The sequence below is a fragment of the Aspergillus ibericus genome (assembly GCF_003184845.1).
Source record: "Aspergillus ibericus CBS 121593 unplaced genomic scaffold BO80scaffold_2, whole genome shotgun sequence".
NCBI lineage: Eukaryota > Fungi > Ascomycota > Eurotiomycetes > Eurotiales > Aspergillaceae > Aspergillus > Aspergillus ibericus.
The window spans coordinates 262,951-276,693 of NW_020292100.1; the positions used below are offsets into that span (position 1 = coordinate 262,951).

A 13,743-nucleotide genomic window follows, 5' to 3' on the forward strand; every position below is an offset into this window, starting at 1 on the left:
ACAGAAGCAAAAAGGAAAAAGACCGGCTCACTTTTCGTAGGAGGCCATTTAGCTGGGCCGGGGTGGAAACCGAGACGCGGAACGCCCGAGGAGGGGAAGGGGGGGAGAGGGGGGTTCCTCAGGGGGGGAGGAAGCAGTCAATCAAGTTCACGGAGCAACGTGAAAGGGCGGCCCCGACAACACACCCAGGCTACTGCAAATCACTGCAGGGTGGTCAGCAAGCGAACTGTGGCATGCGCAAGGCTGGGTCTGTCATTTTGCGACCCGTGGACGGGGAAGAGCCTCCTGTCCAAGGGATCGATCTATAATCCACCCGCCAACCGACGGGTAGATCGAGATAGGATAAGGAATATGAACATACCTTAGCGGTATAGATAGGCTTTTCCTCAAGCAATCAGCAAGAGGGAAGCCTCGCGCCCGCGAGGAAGCTCCGAGCGTGAAAGGCACGTCTCGAAGGTGGCTACCTCGTCGTCCAGGCGCGGTGAGACCAGCGGTACCAAATGGGGGCGGAAGTGCGAAGTACGCAATGCAGCAAGATGCAGACAACGGGATGAGGGGAGACACACGAGGCGTGCCGGAAATAACGAGCTGGATGGAAAAGAAGAAGGCGGCGGTGCCACAAACAAATGAAGGTCACCGGCCAAGGGAACAGAGGGGTGGATGAGGAAGAAAGGGCGGGCGTGAAAGGAAGAGAGTGAGAGTGTGAGGGAAGAGAAGGAGCTCCAAGAGAAGGCGGCAAAAAGGGAAGGCCGGTCGTTAACAAAAGGCACTCGAGGTTTCACCTCCCGCGGCTCCCAAGGGGCGCGTGGCTCGCTATCGGGGATACACAAGCCCTGAGGGTTGGTTCTCAAAGGTGAGGCAGTTCACCCAGAAACCCCCAAGAATAATAATGGTGTAGAGAAGGAAGAGGAGGAAGAGGAGGAGGAAGAAGATGAAGATACTACGGAGTACGGTGACCCAAGATACTACTGACCACTACTGACTGGCCCCCCCTGGAATCAGTATGGCACTCACGCCTGTCTACCATAGGATCACCAAACAACGAGCGATGGGTCCTTGACTTTCATCATAATGGATTGTCGTGGGATGTCTTGGAGGTTTCATATACAAAGCTAAATTCTACGCAGTCAAGCCTCCCGATCCCACCGATGCACGACCATCACTTCCCAAAGACCACCCAGGACCACACAGCCCTCACTTGAGACCGTGGAAGGGAACCCCTGGGGTTGTTGTCGACCAGTGCGAATCCAATTGGGTGGATGCGATATCACATCAAACCCGCCAGGGTTTGGTCAGTGTGGATGAAATGGCCCCCGGGCAGTGCATATTAGACAGCATTACTGGGGCTAAGGGAGTAGCAGTAGTTGATACTCCATGCTATGTACTGCGTGTAAGTGATAACAGCCACAGGTTTGGAAACCCCTTCCTTGTTTCTACTGCCTATAGTACACCGTTGATACTATCTATGTAGATAGATTAAGGGGACCCAATATACGTACGCCAGAAAACTCTCCACTCCGATCCAGATGCCGGACTTCGGATTGATTAATGGGCAGGAGACCATTACATCACCCGCGGATGGGCCCGATGGCCATAGAATGATACCGATGGGTCTCTCGCTCGCCCTCTGAGGCTATTCAGGGCTGGGTCTCCTTGCGGCGCCAGACCGTCGTCCCACAGGCAGGTCAGTAAACAAAGAATCCCAATACCTGTATGGGCCGCATTGCAGCCAGTCAACAGCGGATGCACACCCGGACTGAATCCCGGTCAATAAGGGAATCGTTTTCCCCAAGGATCGCAGTGAGCGGCCCACGGGTCGCTGGGCCAGAGGGCCGAAAGAAGGGAGAGGCCCACCGCCGGCCCTGATTCCCGCCCCTTTTTCAGGGTAACCAACAGTGAGTGCCCAGATGGCGATACACAGTAGATACTCCGATAAATGTATCTTCATATGAATCGATCAGAAGTCTGGGCAGATCACGTTTCCGTGCATGCCATCATAAAACTTCTGGGATATGGGTACAGATTGAGTCAAATAATATGTTAGGTCGTCACCCCCAAGGCTAGCCAGCCATCCTCCGTATCTACTTATCTTATCACCGCTCCTCTCCAAATGGATGGTTGAACTTCAGCAATCCATTCAACCCTCCCACCCATCCATCGTGCGCCTCTCCGCCCGTGATCCTTCGCATTACACATGGCACACCCCCTTGCCATTCATTTTTGCCATGACGCATCTCCTCGTCCCATACTCGCGCCTCCATCCCCGCCGTCAACCCTTGCCCCAGGTTCACCCCGTCTATGCTAACCTCCAGCTCGCGGCTCCTGTTTTTCTCGCTCAGTCGTAATGTGATTGGGGTACTGGACGGCAGTACCAAGGGCCGGAAGCTCAGGCTTCGTGCACAGATCGGGGTCAGCAGAACCGCTGGAACGAGCGGGTGCACAATGCTGCCACCACTGCTCAGACTGTATGCCGTGCTACCCGTCGGTGTTGAAATGATGATTCCGTCGGCCACGGCCTCCGTCAGGAACCGGCCCCCAACATAGACGTCCAGCACAGCCAGATGTGGTTCCTTGCCTCGATGCAGAAGCACCTCGTTCATCACATACGCCCCCTGTTTGTCCAGGCTGTTTGGCATGCCGGCCGATTTGGATTCTCGTTGTACCGGCTGACCATCTGCAGTGAACAGTCCGACCTTGAGCCGATTGCGCATCAAGATCCGAGCCCCGCGCGTCAAGCCCATCGACTTTCCTCGCACCGACGACCATCCAGTAGGGCCCGCTCCGAGTTCCAGCGACTCCTCGTCAGAGGTTGGTTGGGGGTCACCCAGCACCGTCGCGCGATCCCCAACTCCTGCACCAGACATGTATACCTCGCGAAGTGCGCGCTTGTATTCGGCAAACTTCCATTCGCTTAGGAACCCGAGGGTTCCCATGCTGAACGACAATACCGGGGGCACATTGTAGCACGTGGCAAACAAGGACGAAGCATGCAAAATCGTCCCATCTCCCCCTAGCGTAACGGTGAGATCTACCTTGTCATGCAGGGCCGGCCGTAGTTGGTCTAGAGAGGCGGAGTAAACCGGTGATTGAAGTGATGAATGTACCTCCTCTGCGACACTGGGTTCTAGAATGATCGAGGTCGATGGATAGGTAGACGTCGCGTGACTAGATTGTTGGCGAGTGGTTAGCGCACAGTGCTTCTCGGTCACTCAGTATCAGGTCCCCGTACTTGGCAAATTCAATTAGGGATGTGGTGACAGCAGGCGCATAGTCCTTCTTTACGACGAAAATATTTCGCGGGGGAGCTGGCCATTGGAGGGAAAGAAGATCGCCCACTTGGGATTCTGCTCGGGGCACACGAACCGGTCAGCACACCACCGGAAGGCTTCAGGGGGTTTCTGCAGACCGCACTGCATTGACGCACACCTTGATATTTAGGTATCAGACGCTGTGGGAGCAGCCCGACATCTCTAATCTCGTAGCGTTGTGAGGAAGAGGAGAAGCTCCGTGTCCAAGGTATCCGACTCGGGCTCCCGAGTCGGGTGAGCTGCAGTCGCATGGTCGGGAAATGCATTTAGTGTAGGATGTGACTCCGAAGGGTCATGTACGCTGTTTCTAGAACACATTCGTTAGCTTACTTGAGGTGTGGAGCCCCATCCGGACGAAAGCGCTCACTCTATCAAGCCTAGGTCTCATTCATTGTCCCAAACCAGCATGTGCGAATTCAGCTTTGGCCTGACATGCAGGATTAGTTCAGCGGGGAACACAGCTGCATCTATGTGTTTAGAGTGCTAGTGATGTCCGTCGTATTCAATCTAAGCAAATGACCTGCAGGAAAGGACAACCAAAGTAGTCAATCTAGTTAATACAATCTATGTTGATAAATTATGCGTCACAAGCAGAAACCCCAGGATCTTCGCTGACCGCCTTGGAGTGACGTAGTGGTCCAATGGTGACTGGAGCCTCCGATCATGCGCCCCAGGCTCCCAGCTCCGTCCGGCTCAAGCTTCCCTCTCCCTCTTCCCCTCCATGCGCTGGCCAGGAACCTAAGCTTCTCCTCCTAGCGCTCCGAGCATGGCTTGAAACTGTATATTGTTGCCTTACCTCTCTGTTAATATTATTAACCGACTGCCTCTTCCCTTCAGTACGACCACCAGGCCTTCCCCGGCCGCTTCGCTTCCTCCCACCGGGTTTTCGGGAGACACCGCTCTTCTTGGTACAGTTGCTGCATCTGGTCGGGACTGCTCGCGTGATCATGGCTCAGGAAAGCTAATCTGTACCCGATCCAGTACCATTAACTCTAGAACTTTATCCCCCGTTAATAAGTCGGCTCGCAGTCCCATCGTTTTATTCCTCGTCGCCGACAATAGAGCTAGATCATCATGGATACTTCCGAGCTTCGACAACGGAAGTATGATTCCCAACTCAATCACACCACCGCTTCAAAGGAACAGCTCCCAAATCACGATGCGGAGCCTCGTTTGAAACATGGCATCGCAATGCAACTTCTCCGCTCCCTACTCCTGGCAACATGGTTTAACTGTTGCTGCGTTGCCATCTTAGCGACCCAGGTCATCGGCTCTCCGCTATACGTGATTAACAAAGACTGGTACTACTCGTACATGGCATACACGAAGCAGTCCTTCGGCCTGGTCATCACGGCTCTCACTCAGTGGGGTTGCCCGACCTTTGTACGAGTCAGTGGGGACAAGAGCGTACGGGGCCAGATCCACATCGCAGAGGATGGACGCCTGAAGACACAATTCCCGGAGCGGCTAGTGTTAATCGCCAACCATCAGGTGTATACAGATTGGATCTATCTGTGGTGGGTGGCATATACGAATGCGATGCACGGCCGCATCTTTATCATCCTGAAGGAATCTCTCAAGTATATTCCTATTATCGGCCAAGGAATGACCTTTTACGGCTTTATCTTCATGGCTCGCAAATGGCTGTCCGACAAACCACGTCTGCAACATCGCTTGGAGAAGCTGAAGACCCAACACACGGGTTCTCAGTCCGGGTCACCGCAATATGACCCCATGTGGCTATTGATCTTCCCCGAGGGGACGAACCTCTCTATCAACACCAGGCGACGGAGCGCAGAGTATGCAAAGAAACAGGGACTGTCTACATTGAAACATGAGATTATTCCCCGTTCCACCGGTCTGTTTTTCTGTTTACAGCAGCTGCGAGGGACTGTGGAATGGGTCTATGACTGCACCGTAGCTTACGAGGGACCTCCGTAAGTATTGAATGCGCCCCATGCAATAGACGCTGAGCATATGACTGACTACTATGACTTCACCCAACAGAAAGGGCAGCCTTCCTGACAAATACTTTACTCTTCGGTCTACTTATCTGCAAGGGCGGCCGCCGACCTCTGTCAACATGCACTGGAGACGGTTTGCAGTGTCCGAGATTCCTTTGGATGATCAGCAAGAGTTTGACGCGTGGCTCCGAGAACTCTGGACTGAGAAAGACCAACTGCTTGAGGAGTATTATGAGACGGGGAGATTCCCGTCCGAACTGGCCGGCTCCATCGATGTCGGCCATGGACCCGAGGAGCGGAGAACTGCCGCGGCTGCAGGGTATGCTGAGACGCATGTGCGGTTGGGGCACTGGGCCGAGGTTGGACGGATCTTCATGGTGCTGGTGAGCGCTGTGTTCCTCTGCAAACTGCCTAAGCTGTTGGGGTTCTGATGCGGAGATTCATCTCTTGGGCGTTGGGTTGACTTTGCCGTTATGTGCTATGACCGACACTCTTACTGAACGTTACATGACACGAGAAGATGCGTTTCGAGTACTATTGTTATGATTATTGTTACTGGCGTGATAGGGTTGGCCAGGATAGATACCTCTCCTCTTCGTTTTTGGTGTTTCGATCGTCTTTGTTCCTGAAAGTACTATAACTATATAGCTTTCCGGAGGGTGAATGGTCCAAACGCCCTGGACCAGTAATAGAAGAGACATACACTCAGATTTTGCATACTGTTTCCTGTCTATTCCGCATATGAGTGAATAACTTCGAGGAGGTCACTACTAGTACCATCTAGGCTGTCCAACTTGCTATGGACCTGGTGTTGAATACTAGCCACAGGCGGTGGCGGTGTAACACTCGGCCCGGCCAGCCTCGCGCCGCTCCTCCAACGGAGCAGCGCTTCCCCATCCCGACGAGAGCATCCAACTGAGCCTGCTGCGACCGCAGACTTTGTTGTGTCTCCGGCTACTGCAATCCTCGGAGCGTTCTTCTTGCTCGTATCTCTGGCAAGAAGTCACTCTTCCACCTCTCCCCGCTCACTCCTCACCCACCTGATTGCATCCCGAACATGAGTTGAGCTGAACCACTTCCCAAGCTCCTTTCACCTCCGATCAGTCGCATCTTCCCCCTCCGTCCCCATCTCCATTACATTGCTCAAAGCACTACCCGCGCAAGCCATGGCGTCTCTCCAGAATGGTCACGCCAATGGCACGAATGGCGATTCTCTTTCGGCCGCCAACCCAGTGCCCAATCTTCGTTTTTCTGACATTCCCTCCGCCATCGACATTCCCGCGTCCACCCTCGACAGTGAAGTCGAGGTTAGCCTGGAGATTCTCCCGGATGATCCTACCGAACTCTGTACGCTACTCGAGAACGAGAAAGCGGCCAAGAATTTCTGGGTCACAATTGCACTGGCGTATGCCAAGCAGAAACAACTGGATCATGCCATCGACATCCTAAACAAAGGCCTCGCCTCGGTCGCCCATGGAGCCACCAAGGAGAAACTCGGCCTGCTGGGATGGGTCTGCTGGCTGTTGATGCTTAAGAGCAGACAGGCCCCCCGCGTCGCATCCGAGGGAGAATTGTACACCGAGGCCAAGACGAAGGACCACTATCTCCAACTCGCGACTTCGACCCTGAACGAGGCTTCGCGACTGAACCCGGCCTTTCCCCCTCTGTTCCTTGCGCGAGGTGTCCTGTCGCTGCTGCGCGCTTCGCTGCACCCACCACGCCCTGTACGTCCCGGCACGGTTGATACATCCGAGAGGGTGGAGTCGCTGCGGCAGGCCCTCAAGTGTTTCGATGAGTCGTCCAAGGCTTTCGGTGGTCGGAATGTGATGGCTATTCTTGGCCGCGCGAGGACGCAATACCTGCTTGGACGATATGGCGAGGCCCTAGAAGGCTACCAGAAAGTATTGATGAAGATGCCCGGCTTGACAGACCCCGACCCGCGCATCGGTATCGGCAGTTGCCTGTGGCAGCTGGGCTTCAAGGAACAGGCAAAGGCTGCTTGGGAGCGGTCTTTGGCATTGGTGAGTGGGATGCATATTTGATTTGCGTCGAATCCGTGTTTACTGACTGCTTGACCTTTTTTTGCGCAATAGAACCCCGACTCGAAGGTTGCCAACATCCTCCTTGCAGTATACTATCTCTACGACAGTTCACGACACGCCACGACGGACCCCGCCTTCGGTTCGTTGTACAAGGTGGCAATGACCCAGTACACACAGAAGGCATTTAAACTGGACAAGGAATACCCTATGACATGTTCTTTGTTCGGCAGCTACTTCCTCCTCAGGAAGTCCTACGCCACGGTCGAGACACTGGCCCGCAAGGCCATCGAACACACCGATGTGATGCAGATTGCTAGCGATGGCTGGTATCTGCTTGGCCGAAAATCCCATTACGAAGGCGACCTGACACGTGCTGCAGAGTACTACAACCGCTCCGACCAGGCTCGTGGCGGTGGTGAGAAAGGATACCTCCCCGCCAAGTTTGGCACAGTGCAGATGCAAGTGTCCAGTAAAGATTATGACGGAGCCAAATTCCGGCTCGAGAAGATCATCCAGCAGACAAAGAACGCCGAATGCATGGTGCTTCTCGGCGCGCTCCATGCGGAGGAGGTCTTCGCGGCCCAGGCGAGTGGCAGTAAGGAAGATAAGTCGGCCGAAACGAAGAAGGCCATCAACCTTTTGGAGTCTGTTCGCGCTCTTTGGAAGGATGAGAGCAAAAAGATCTCCCCCGACGAGTCGGTTTTGGTGTACCTAGCACGGCTGTACGAGCAGACGGCGCCTGAGAAGAGCATGCAGTGCCTCACTCAGCTGGAAGAGATGCAGCTGGCAGAAGTCGCTGAGGAGGAGCGCCCTGAAGGCCTCGAGGATGAAGAGCAAGTCAAGGAGGCTCTCCGCGTCCACCTTCCCCCGCAGCTTCTCAACAACATGGGGTGCTTCCTGTACCAGGCCGAGAAGATCGACCGAGCCCGGGCCATGTTCCAGACGGCGCTAGATGCCTGCGTTCGATCGCAGGAGAAAGAGAGCGAGCTGGACACCGATGCGCTGGTTACCACCATCAGCTTCAACCTGGGCCGGACGTACGAGGCAGCCGACATGCCAGAGGAGGCCAAGAAGGTGTACCAAGGTCTTTTGGAACGCCATTCCGACTACACGGAAGCCAACGCGCGGTTGACGTACATTGCCCTTCGCCAGAGCCCTACCGATGAAGGTCCTAAGAAGATGGCCAAGCTCTACGAGGCTGACTCGACCAACCTCGAAGTCCGCGCCCTGTTTGGCTGGTATCTGAGCAAGTCGAAGAAACGTGCGGCCAATCTGGCAGAGGATCACGAGCAGCGACACTATAAACATACCCTGCAATATTACGACAAGCATGATCGGTACTCGCTAACCGGCATGGGTAACATCCACCTGGCGACGGCGCGCGACATGCGGCGCGATACCGATCAGGACAAAGAGAAGCGTCGCAAGATGTACGAGCGGGCCGTGGAATTCTTTGACAAGGCGCTTCAGCTGGACCCCCGCAACGCCTACGCGGCGCAAGGCATCGCCATCGCGCTGGTGGATGACAAGAAAGACCACGCCTCAGCGGTACACATCTTCTCCAAGGTCCGGGATACGTTACGAGATGCAAGTGTCTACCTGAACCTGGGTCATGTCTACGCGGAGCTGCGGCAATACACCCGCTCGATCGAGCACTACGAGGCTGCACTGTCGAAAGACCGTGCTCGCGATGCGCAGATCCTGGCCTGTTTGGGTCGAGTCTGGCTGGCCAAGGGCAAGCAGGAGATGAACCTGCAGGCGATGAAGACCGCCCTGGACTACGCGCAGCGCGCCCACGCGGTTGCCCCCGGCCAAACCCATCTCGAGTTCAACGTTGCCTTCGTGCAGAACCAGATCGCCTCGCTCACGTACGGTCTCCAGGAAACGCAAAAGACCGTGCAGGACGTGCAGGAAGCGGCAGAGGGTCTTCACCAAGCCGTGGAGACGTTTAACCGGGTTGCCCAAGCGAAGAACCCGCCCTACCCGGCTAGCGCGTTGGAGCAGCGCGCAAACATGGGCCGAACGATCATCAAGCAACTCGAGCGTGCCCTACAAAGCCAAAAGGACTACGAGGAGAAGAACGCCGCCAAGCTACAGCAGGCCCGGGAGGCCCGTGAAGCGGAGATGCGACGACGAGAGGAAGAGGTCCGCAAGGCACAAGAAGCCGAACGGGAGCGGAAGCAGCGCGTGGCTGAAGAGCGTCAGCGGATGATTGAAGAAGCGCAGCGGCTAGCGGAGCAGCGGGCAGAAGAGGAACGCGCGCGCGAGGACGCGGAAATGACGACGGAGTCGGAGACGGGCACCAAGGTCAAACGCAAGAAGAAGACGTCGTCGAAGCGCAAGAAGAAGCGCAACGAGGATGACTTCATCAACGACGGTGGCGACTCCCCCGGGCGGGACAGGAGCACGGAGCCGGACAGCGACGGCGAGACGGCCCCAAAGAAGCGGCGACGCCTGGAGCGTCGGTCGGGCGGCAAGGCACAGAGCAAGTACAAGAGCAGCGAAATGGTGGTGGATTCGGATGAAGACGACGCCGGGGACAGATCCGATGGCGAGGACCATGAGATGCGCGATACTGGGGCGGACGATGACGAGGAAGAGGAGGTGGTGCACCGGCGTCGGGCGAAGGTGACCCGGCGGGTGGCTGATGACGACGAGGACGAGGACGAGGACGAGGCCGTGGCTGGAGGGGGCGCAGGATCAGGCGACGGGGCGACGGGGGCCGGGGGCGAGAATGAGCCCGTGGATGGGGGCGACGAGGATGAGGATGATGGGCTGTTCAATGATGATGGTGAAGATGCGGAGATGAAGGACGACGAGGAATGAATGATTTGATTCCCTCCTCTCCTTCTCTCCCAGCTGTTGGATGCGTTGGTTTTTCCCCTTGAACCCAACTGTAGTTTTACGGGATTGTGACTTTTTTTTTCTCTTTCTTCTCTTCCACTGTGTATTTGAAAAAGATGGCGTTGGGAATGGATGTCATTTACTCAGTCAGAATTGAGCACTTCGGGGGCCAGGCATTGGCTATAGGAGCAATTGATACTATTGTTGCACCGATGGCTGCGGTCATTCTCCATGGGACGTACCCAGTATCACCATAGCAGTACATCGTATGGAGTATGCCATAGCACATAATAGTATATACCATGGCAGGCCAGCCATTCCTCTATCCCTCCATCCGCGTGGCTGGAACATACATCGTAGTATAGTACTCTGTATAGTATCACTAGAAGGTCTGAGGGTGGTCTATCTATAGTTAGATATACACCTCGGTAACCTCGTCCCCATACCAGACATACATACAGACAAGCATACATACCATACATCGTACCGAACCCCCAAGCAAAACCAACCCTAAGCCAAAGAAGGCAGGGAAACCTGTCCCCGATTTAGTGTCCTAGTCGACCTGACCGAACGCGACCCAGCCTTGAGCCTACAGCAAACTAAGCAGCACTAAAATCTTCCCCCCCCCCCCACCCCACTCATAATAACAATGACGGTCTGGCTACACAGCATCTAGTGGCTACTGGCTAGAGTCTAGGTAGGTGTTGGTCTAGACACTAGGGATCGTCAGGAGTTCGAACGATGGAGAAGTTGGGGGCGTCGAGGGAGGAGAGAGGGAGGGAGGGAGGGAGGGAGGGGGGAAGATGGTGCAACACGCTAGGGGAGGGCTGGGAATGGGATGATGAAGATGAAAGACTCGCCGCGCCCCTCAAACCCACCCCCCTCTCTCTCGCGCGCGCTCGATAAAGGGGAGGAGGGAGGTTTAAGGTTGGATCTGAGACAGTGGTGTGGCATGGGTTTGGGGGTGCTGGTTGTTGCCTTGTTGGGGGGCGGGTTTTGTGGCAGAGGTGTTTGAGATTGGGGGATCGTGAGGGAAAAGGGGGCTGTTGTTGGTGGTGGTGGTGTTGGATCATGGTGAGGGGTATCTTTGACTGTCAGTCAGTCTCGGTCTCGCTCGCTCGCTCTTATCTCTTGGATATATTATCTGATGGGGTTCACACACAGACATACATATGCAATTATGGATACTTGATTGTGGGTAGGTTGGGAGGTACCTCGGTGTTCACTGTCGTCTTACCTCGTCGTACTGGGTACGGTATGTATCGAGGTATTGACAGTACCGGATGGACGTATGTAACATATACGTAAGGAGAGACATCGGGTGGATCAGCTGACGAGCCTCCGCTGCGGCATATTGACGGAGAACTACTGTACTTCCCAGTTGCTACGATGCACTGCTGGAGGCGGAGTCCGACAGATTCTCATGCGGTGTTCGGCTCACAACAGCTGCCTCAAGGTCACATAAGTTGGAGATGTCTCTTGCCGGGTGGGAAAACCCAACCACGAGCAGTATGCACATCCAGACCGCCGGTCCGAAGGCCCAAAAAGCAAAAGCGAGGAGAACGTGACGGCTGCACGAGAGATGCAGGTACATGTGCGAGGCACATAAGCAAGTATTGGCGGTGTAGCGGTTTTCTCCATGACTTGATCTGAGATCTGGATGACTCAATCGAGTAATTCATCAATCCTTCCCCCTCCCCCTCTTTCCCCTAGTAGATAGTTCCTGGCTCCTGCAATGGTTCCTCGGCCCCATATAGTCGTTAGTTCTACTAGTACTCTGGGCCTCGGGAAGTGGCATTCTGTTGTTCGCCTCCGTCTGGGGGAGGAGTGAGTGGCAGTCAATATGACGTTTGGAATTGACTTTGACGGACTCTGTAGGTATCCATCCATCGGTGGCCGGTTGTGGACTGCCGAAGCAAGCACATGTGGAAAGTGGAATTGCCCCCTCGGATCCGAGGCAAGAAGACCCCATCTGGAGCACCTCCCCCCAAACAACGCGTCCGACAGCTGTTGCTCGCATCTCCGCGAGTTCCCCGGGGACAATAGAAATTAGATACATACTGGGTCGGGGCTCGCGTGGTAATTTTTCCCCCTCGGTACACTGTACACTGTACGGACGCGGATTGTCAATGCCTCACTGGGTCCATCGGGTTCGGGCATCCTGGTCACTGCATGAATCTACGATGGGACCGGCCAGGATGGTCGCGTGTCGATTTAATATGATGAGTCGATTTCACCACGTTGAGTGGATATCCACCACCGCTTGGGCGGATTCTGTGCGCCGTCCACAGCGTCCACGGCGTCCACCGTCCCTCCGTCGGAGCCTCGGACGAGAGGCAGTAATCCCCTCCATCCCCCTGCAGTATTGAGTTAGAGTTGTACCTGTCATGTTGAGAGGGTTGTTCCCGGGCGGATGCGGCCATTTATTGCAATTACCAGAACCGTGGTTCGATCCTCCCCCTCTTCCAAGTTCCAACCCGTGTGGTTTACTGGTTGCTGGCTGACGGCCAGGTTCCATTGGAGTCGGTATCTAGGGCCCTTTCGCGACCAAATGTCCCGACACACAGGATCCGCCTGGCGTTCGCAAGGTTCAGCCAGGCCGAGAAGCTCCCGTCGGGCGTCCAGTCAACGAGCCTACTGTGGTCGGTGGAGAGAACGTTGGACTGGGTCCGACGCCCTGTTAAGCGAATGAAGATCCGGTGGTGCCTGAATTGACGTCTCGTATTGTCGGGACAAGGGAGATGGTCTCTCGGATATTCGAGGCTGTTCGGATGAGATGCTGTTTGTGTTCATACTAGAGCACTGGAGGCTGTCTGTAGCTGCACGCATGCATGTAGGTACGTATGCATGTCCACAGTCAACCCGTCAATCAGCTGCTCGCCAGCTAACTATGGAGTTTATCCCGAACAAACGCGCGAATAAATCGACTCCCTCCTGGAGGAACCGCAGCCGAGGAACTGTGCCATCGGTTGTATTCAGCATTACACCCACCAGCTGAACATTCATTGCCCATTGCCCATTGCCCATTGCCCATTGCACATCGCCCGTCGTCTATCAGCCCTTCCGCGTCCTCGAACCCACCGCCGATACTTGCCCAACGGAAGTGCCCGTGGGATCATCGCTTCACGCCGAGGGCTGAGAGTCGGGGCTCGACGGTCAGATTGGGATTCTGGCCCTTGGGATGATAGTGATAATCTGTAGTGCGTGGACTCCGCCGGACCTTGCGGCACTTATTCGTCGGAAAGTAAGCAGGCATATCATATCATCATTTCATAAGCAGCCATGGGTCGTAAGGTTGACAACAGCTTTGTGTTCGAGGAGACGATTTCCGGCCGCTAATCATCATGCTTGCTTTTTCGAGTTTATTATTCTCGCATTGTTTTCTTCCTTTCCCCATCCACCGAAGCCCCTAGAAGGATGGCTGGCCTGCTGGAGCCCCTCTGCGTTGTTTTTACTTTCCATGGCTACTGAGCCCGAAGCCCCATCGATCAGCATCTGCTCCAGCCCTCTGAATCCCGAGACATCCTCCCAGTCACCAAAAAGGAATCTAATCGAACTTCACGCCTTCCCACTTGCCCCTCTTTG

At 55.1% G+C, this 13,743-nt stretch overlaps 3 protein-coding genes across 3 annotated transcripts; 2 read left to right on the forward strand and 1 right to left on the reverse strand.

Annotated features, from left to right (window-relative positions):
- Positions 1-2,093: 2,093 nt before the first annotated feature.
- Positions 2,094-3,574, reverse strand: BO80DRAFT_451243 (NADH kinase POS5; the record flags this gene model as incomplete). The annotated part of the gene is made up of 3 exons (XM_025721873.1): positions 2,094-3,165; positions 3,230-3,344; positions 3,427-3,574. 3 exons carry the CDS (start codon positions 3,572-3,574, stop codon positions 2,094-2,096), a joined length of 1,335 nt encoding a protein of 444 aa, XP_025579958.1.
- Positions 3,575-4,126: 552 nt separating this feature from the next.
- On the forward strand, positions 4,127-10,140 carry BO80DRAFT_490009 (putative RNA polymerase II transcription elongation factor (Ctr9); the record flags this gene model as incomplete). Its single annotated transcript, XM_025723617.1, has 5 exons — positions 4,127-5,245; positions 5,316-5,696; positions 6,357-7,293; positions 7,366-9,514; positions 9,548-10,140. Exons 1-5 carry the CDS (start codon positions 4,383-4,385, stop codon positions 10,138-10,140), a joined length of 4,923 nt encoding a protein of 1,640 aa, XP_025579959.1. The 5' UTR covers positions 4,127-4,382.
- An 846-nt stretch (positions 10,141-10,986) lies between these two features.
- BO80DRAFT_420837 (uncharacterized protein) lies at positions 10,987-11,518 on the forward strand. Its single transcript, XM_025718463.1, has one exon. The coding sequence runs from the start codon at positions 11,006-11,008 to the stop codon at positions 11,171-11,173; it is 168 nt and encodes a 55-aa protein (XP_025579960.1). The 5' UTR covers positions 10,987-11,005; the 3' UTR covers positions 11,174-11,518.
- Positions 11,519-13,743: the final 2,225 nt, after the last annotated feature.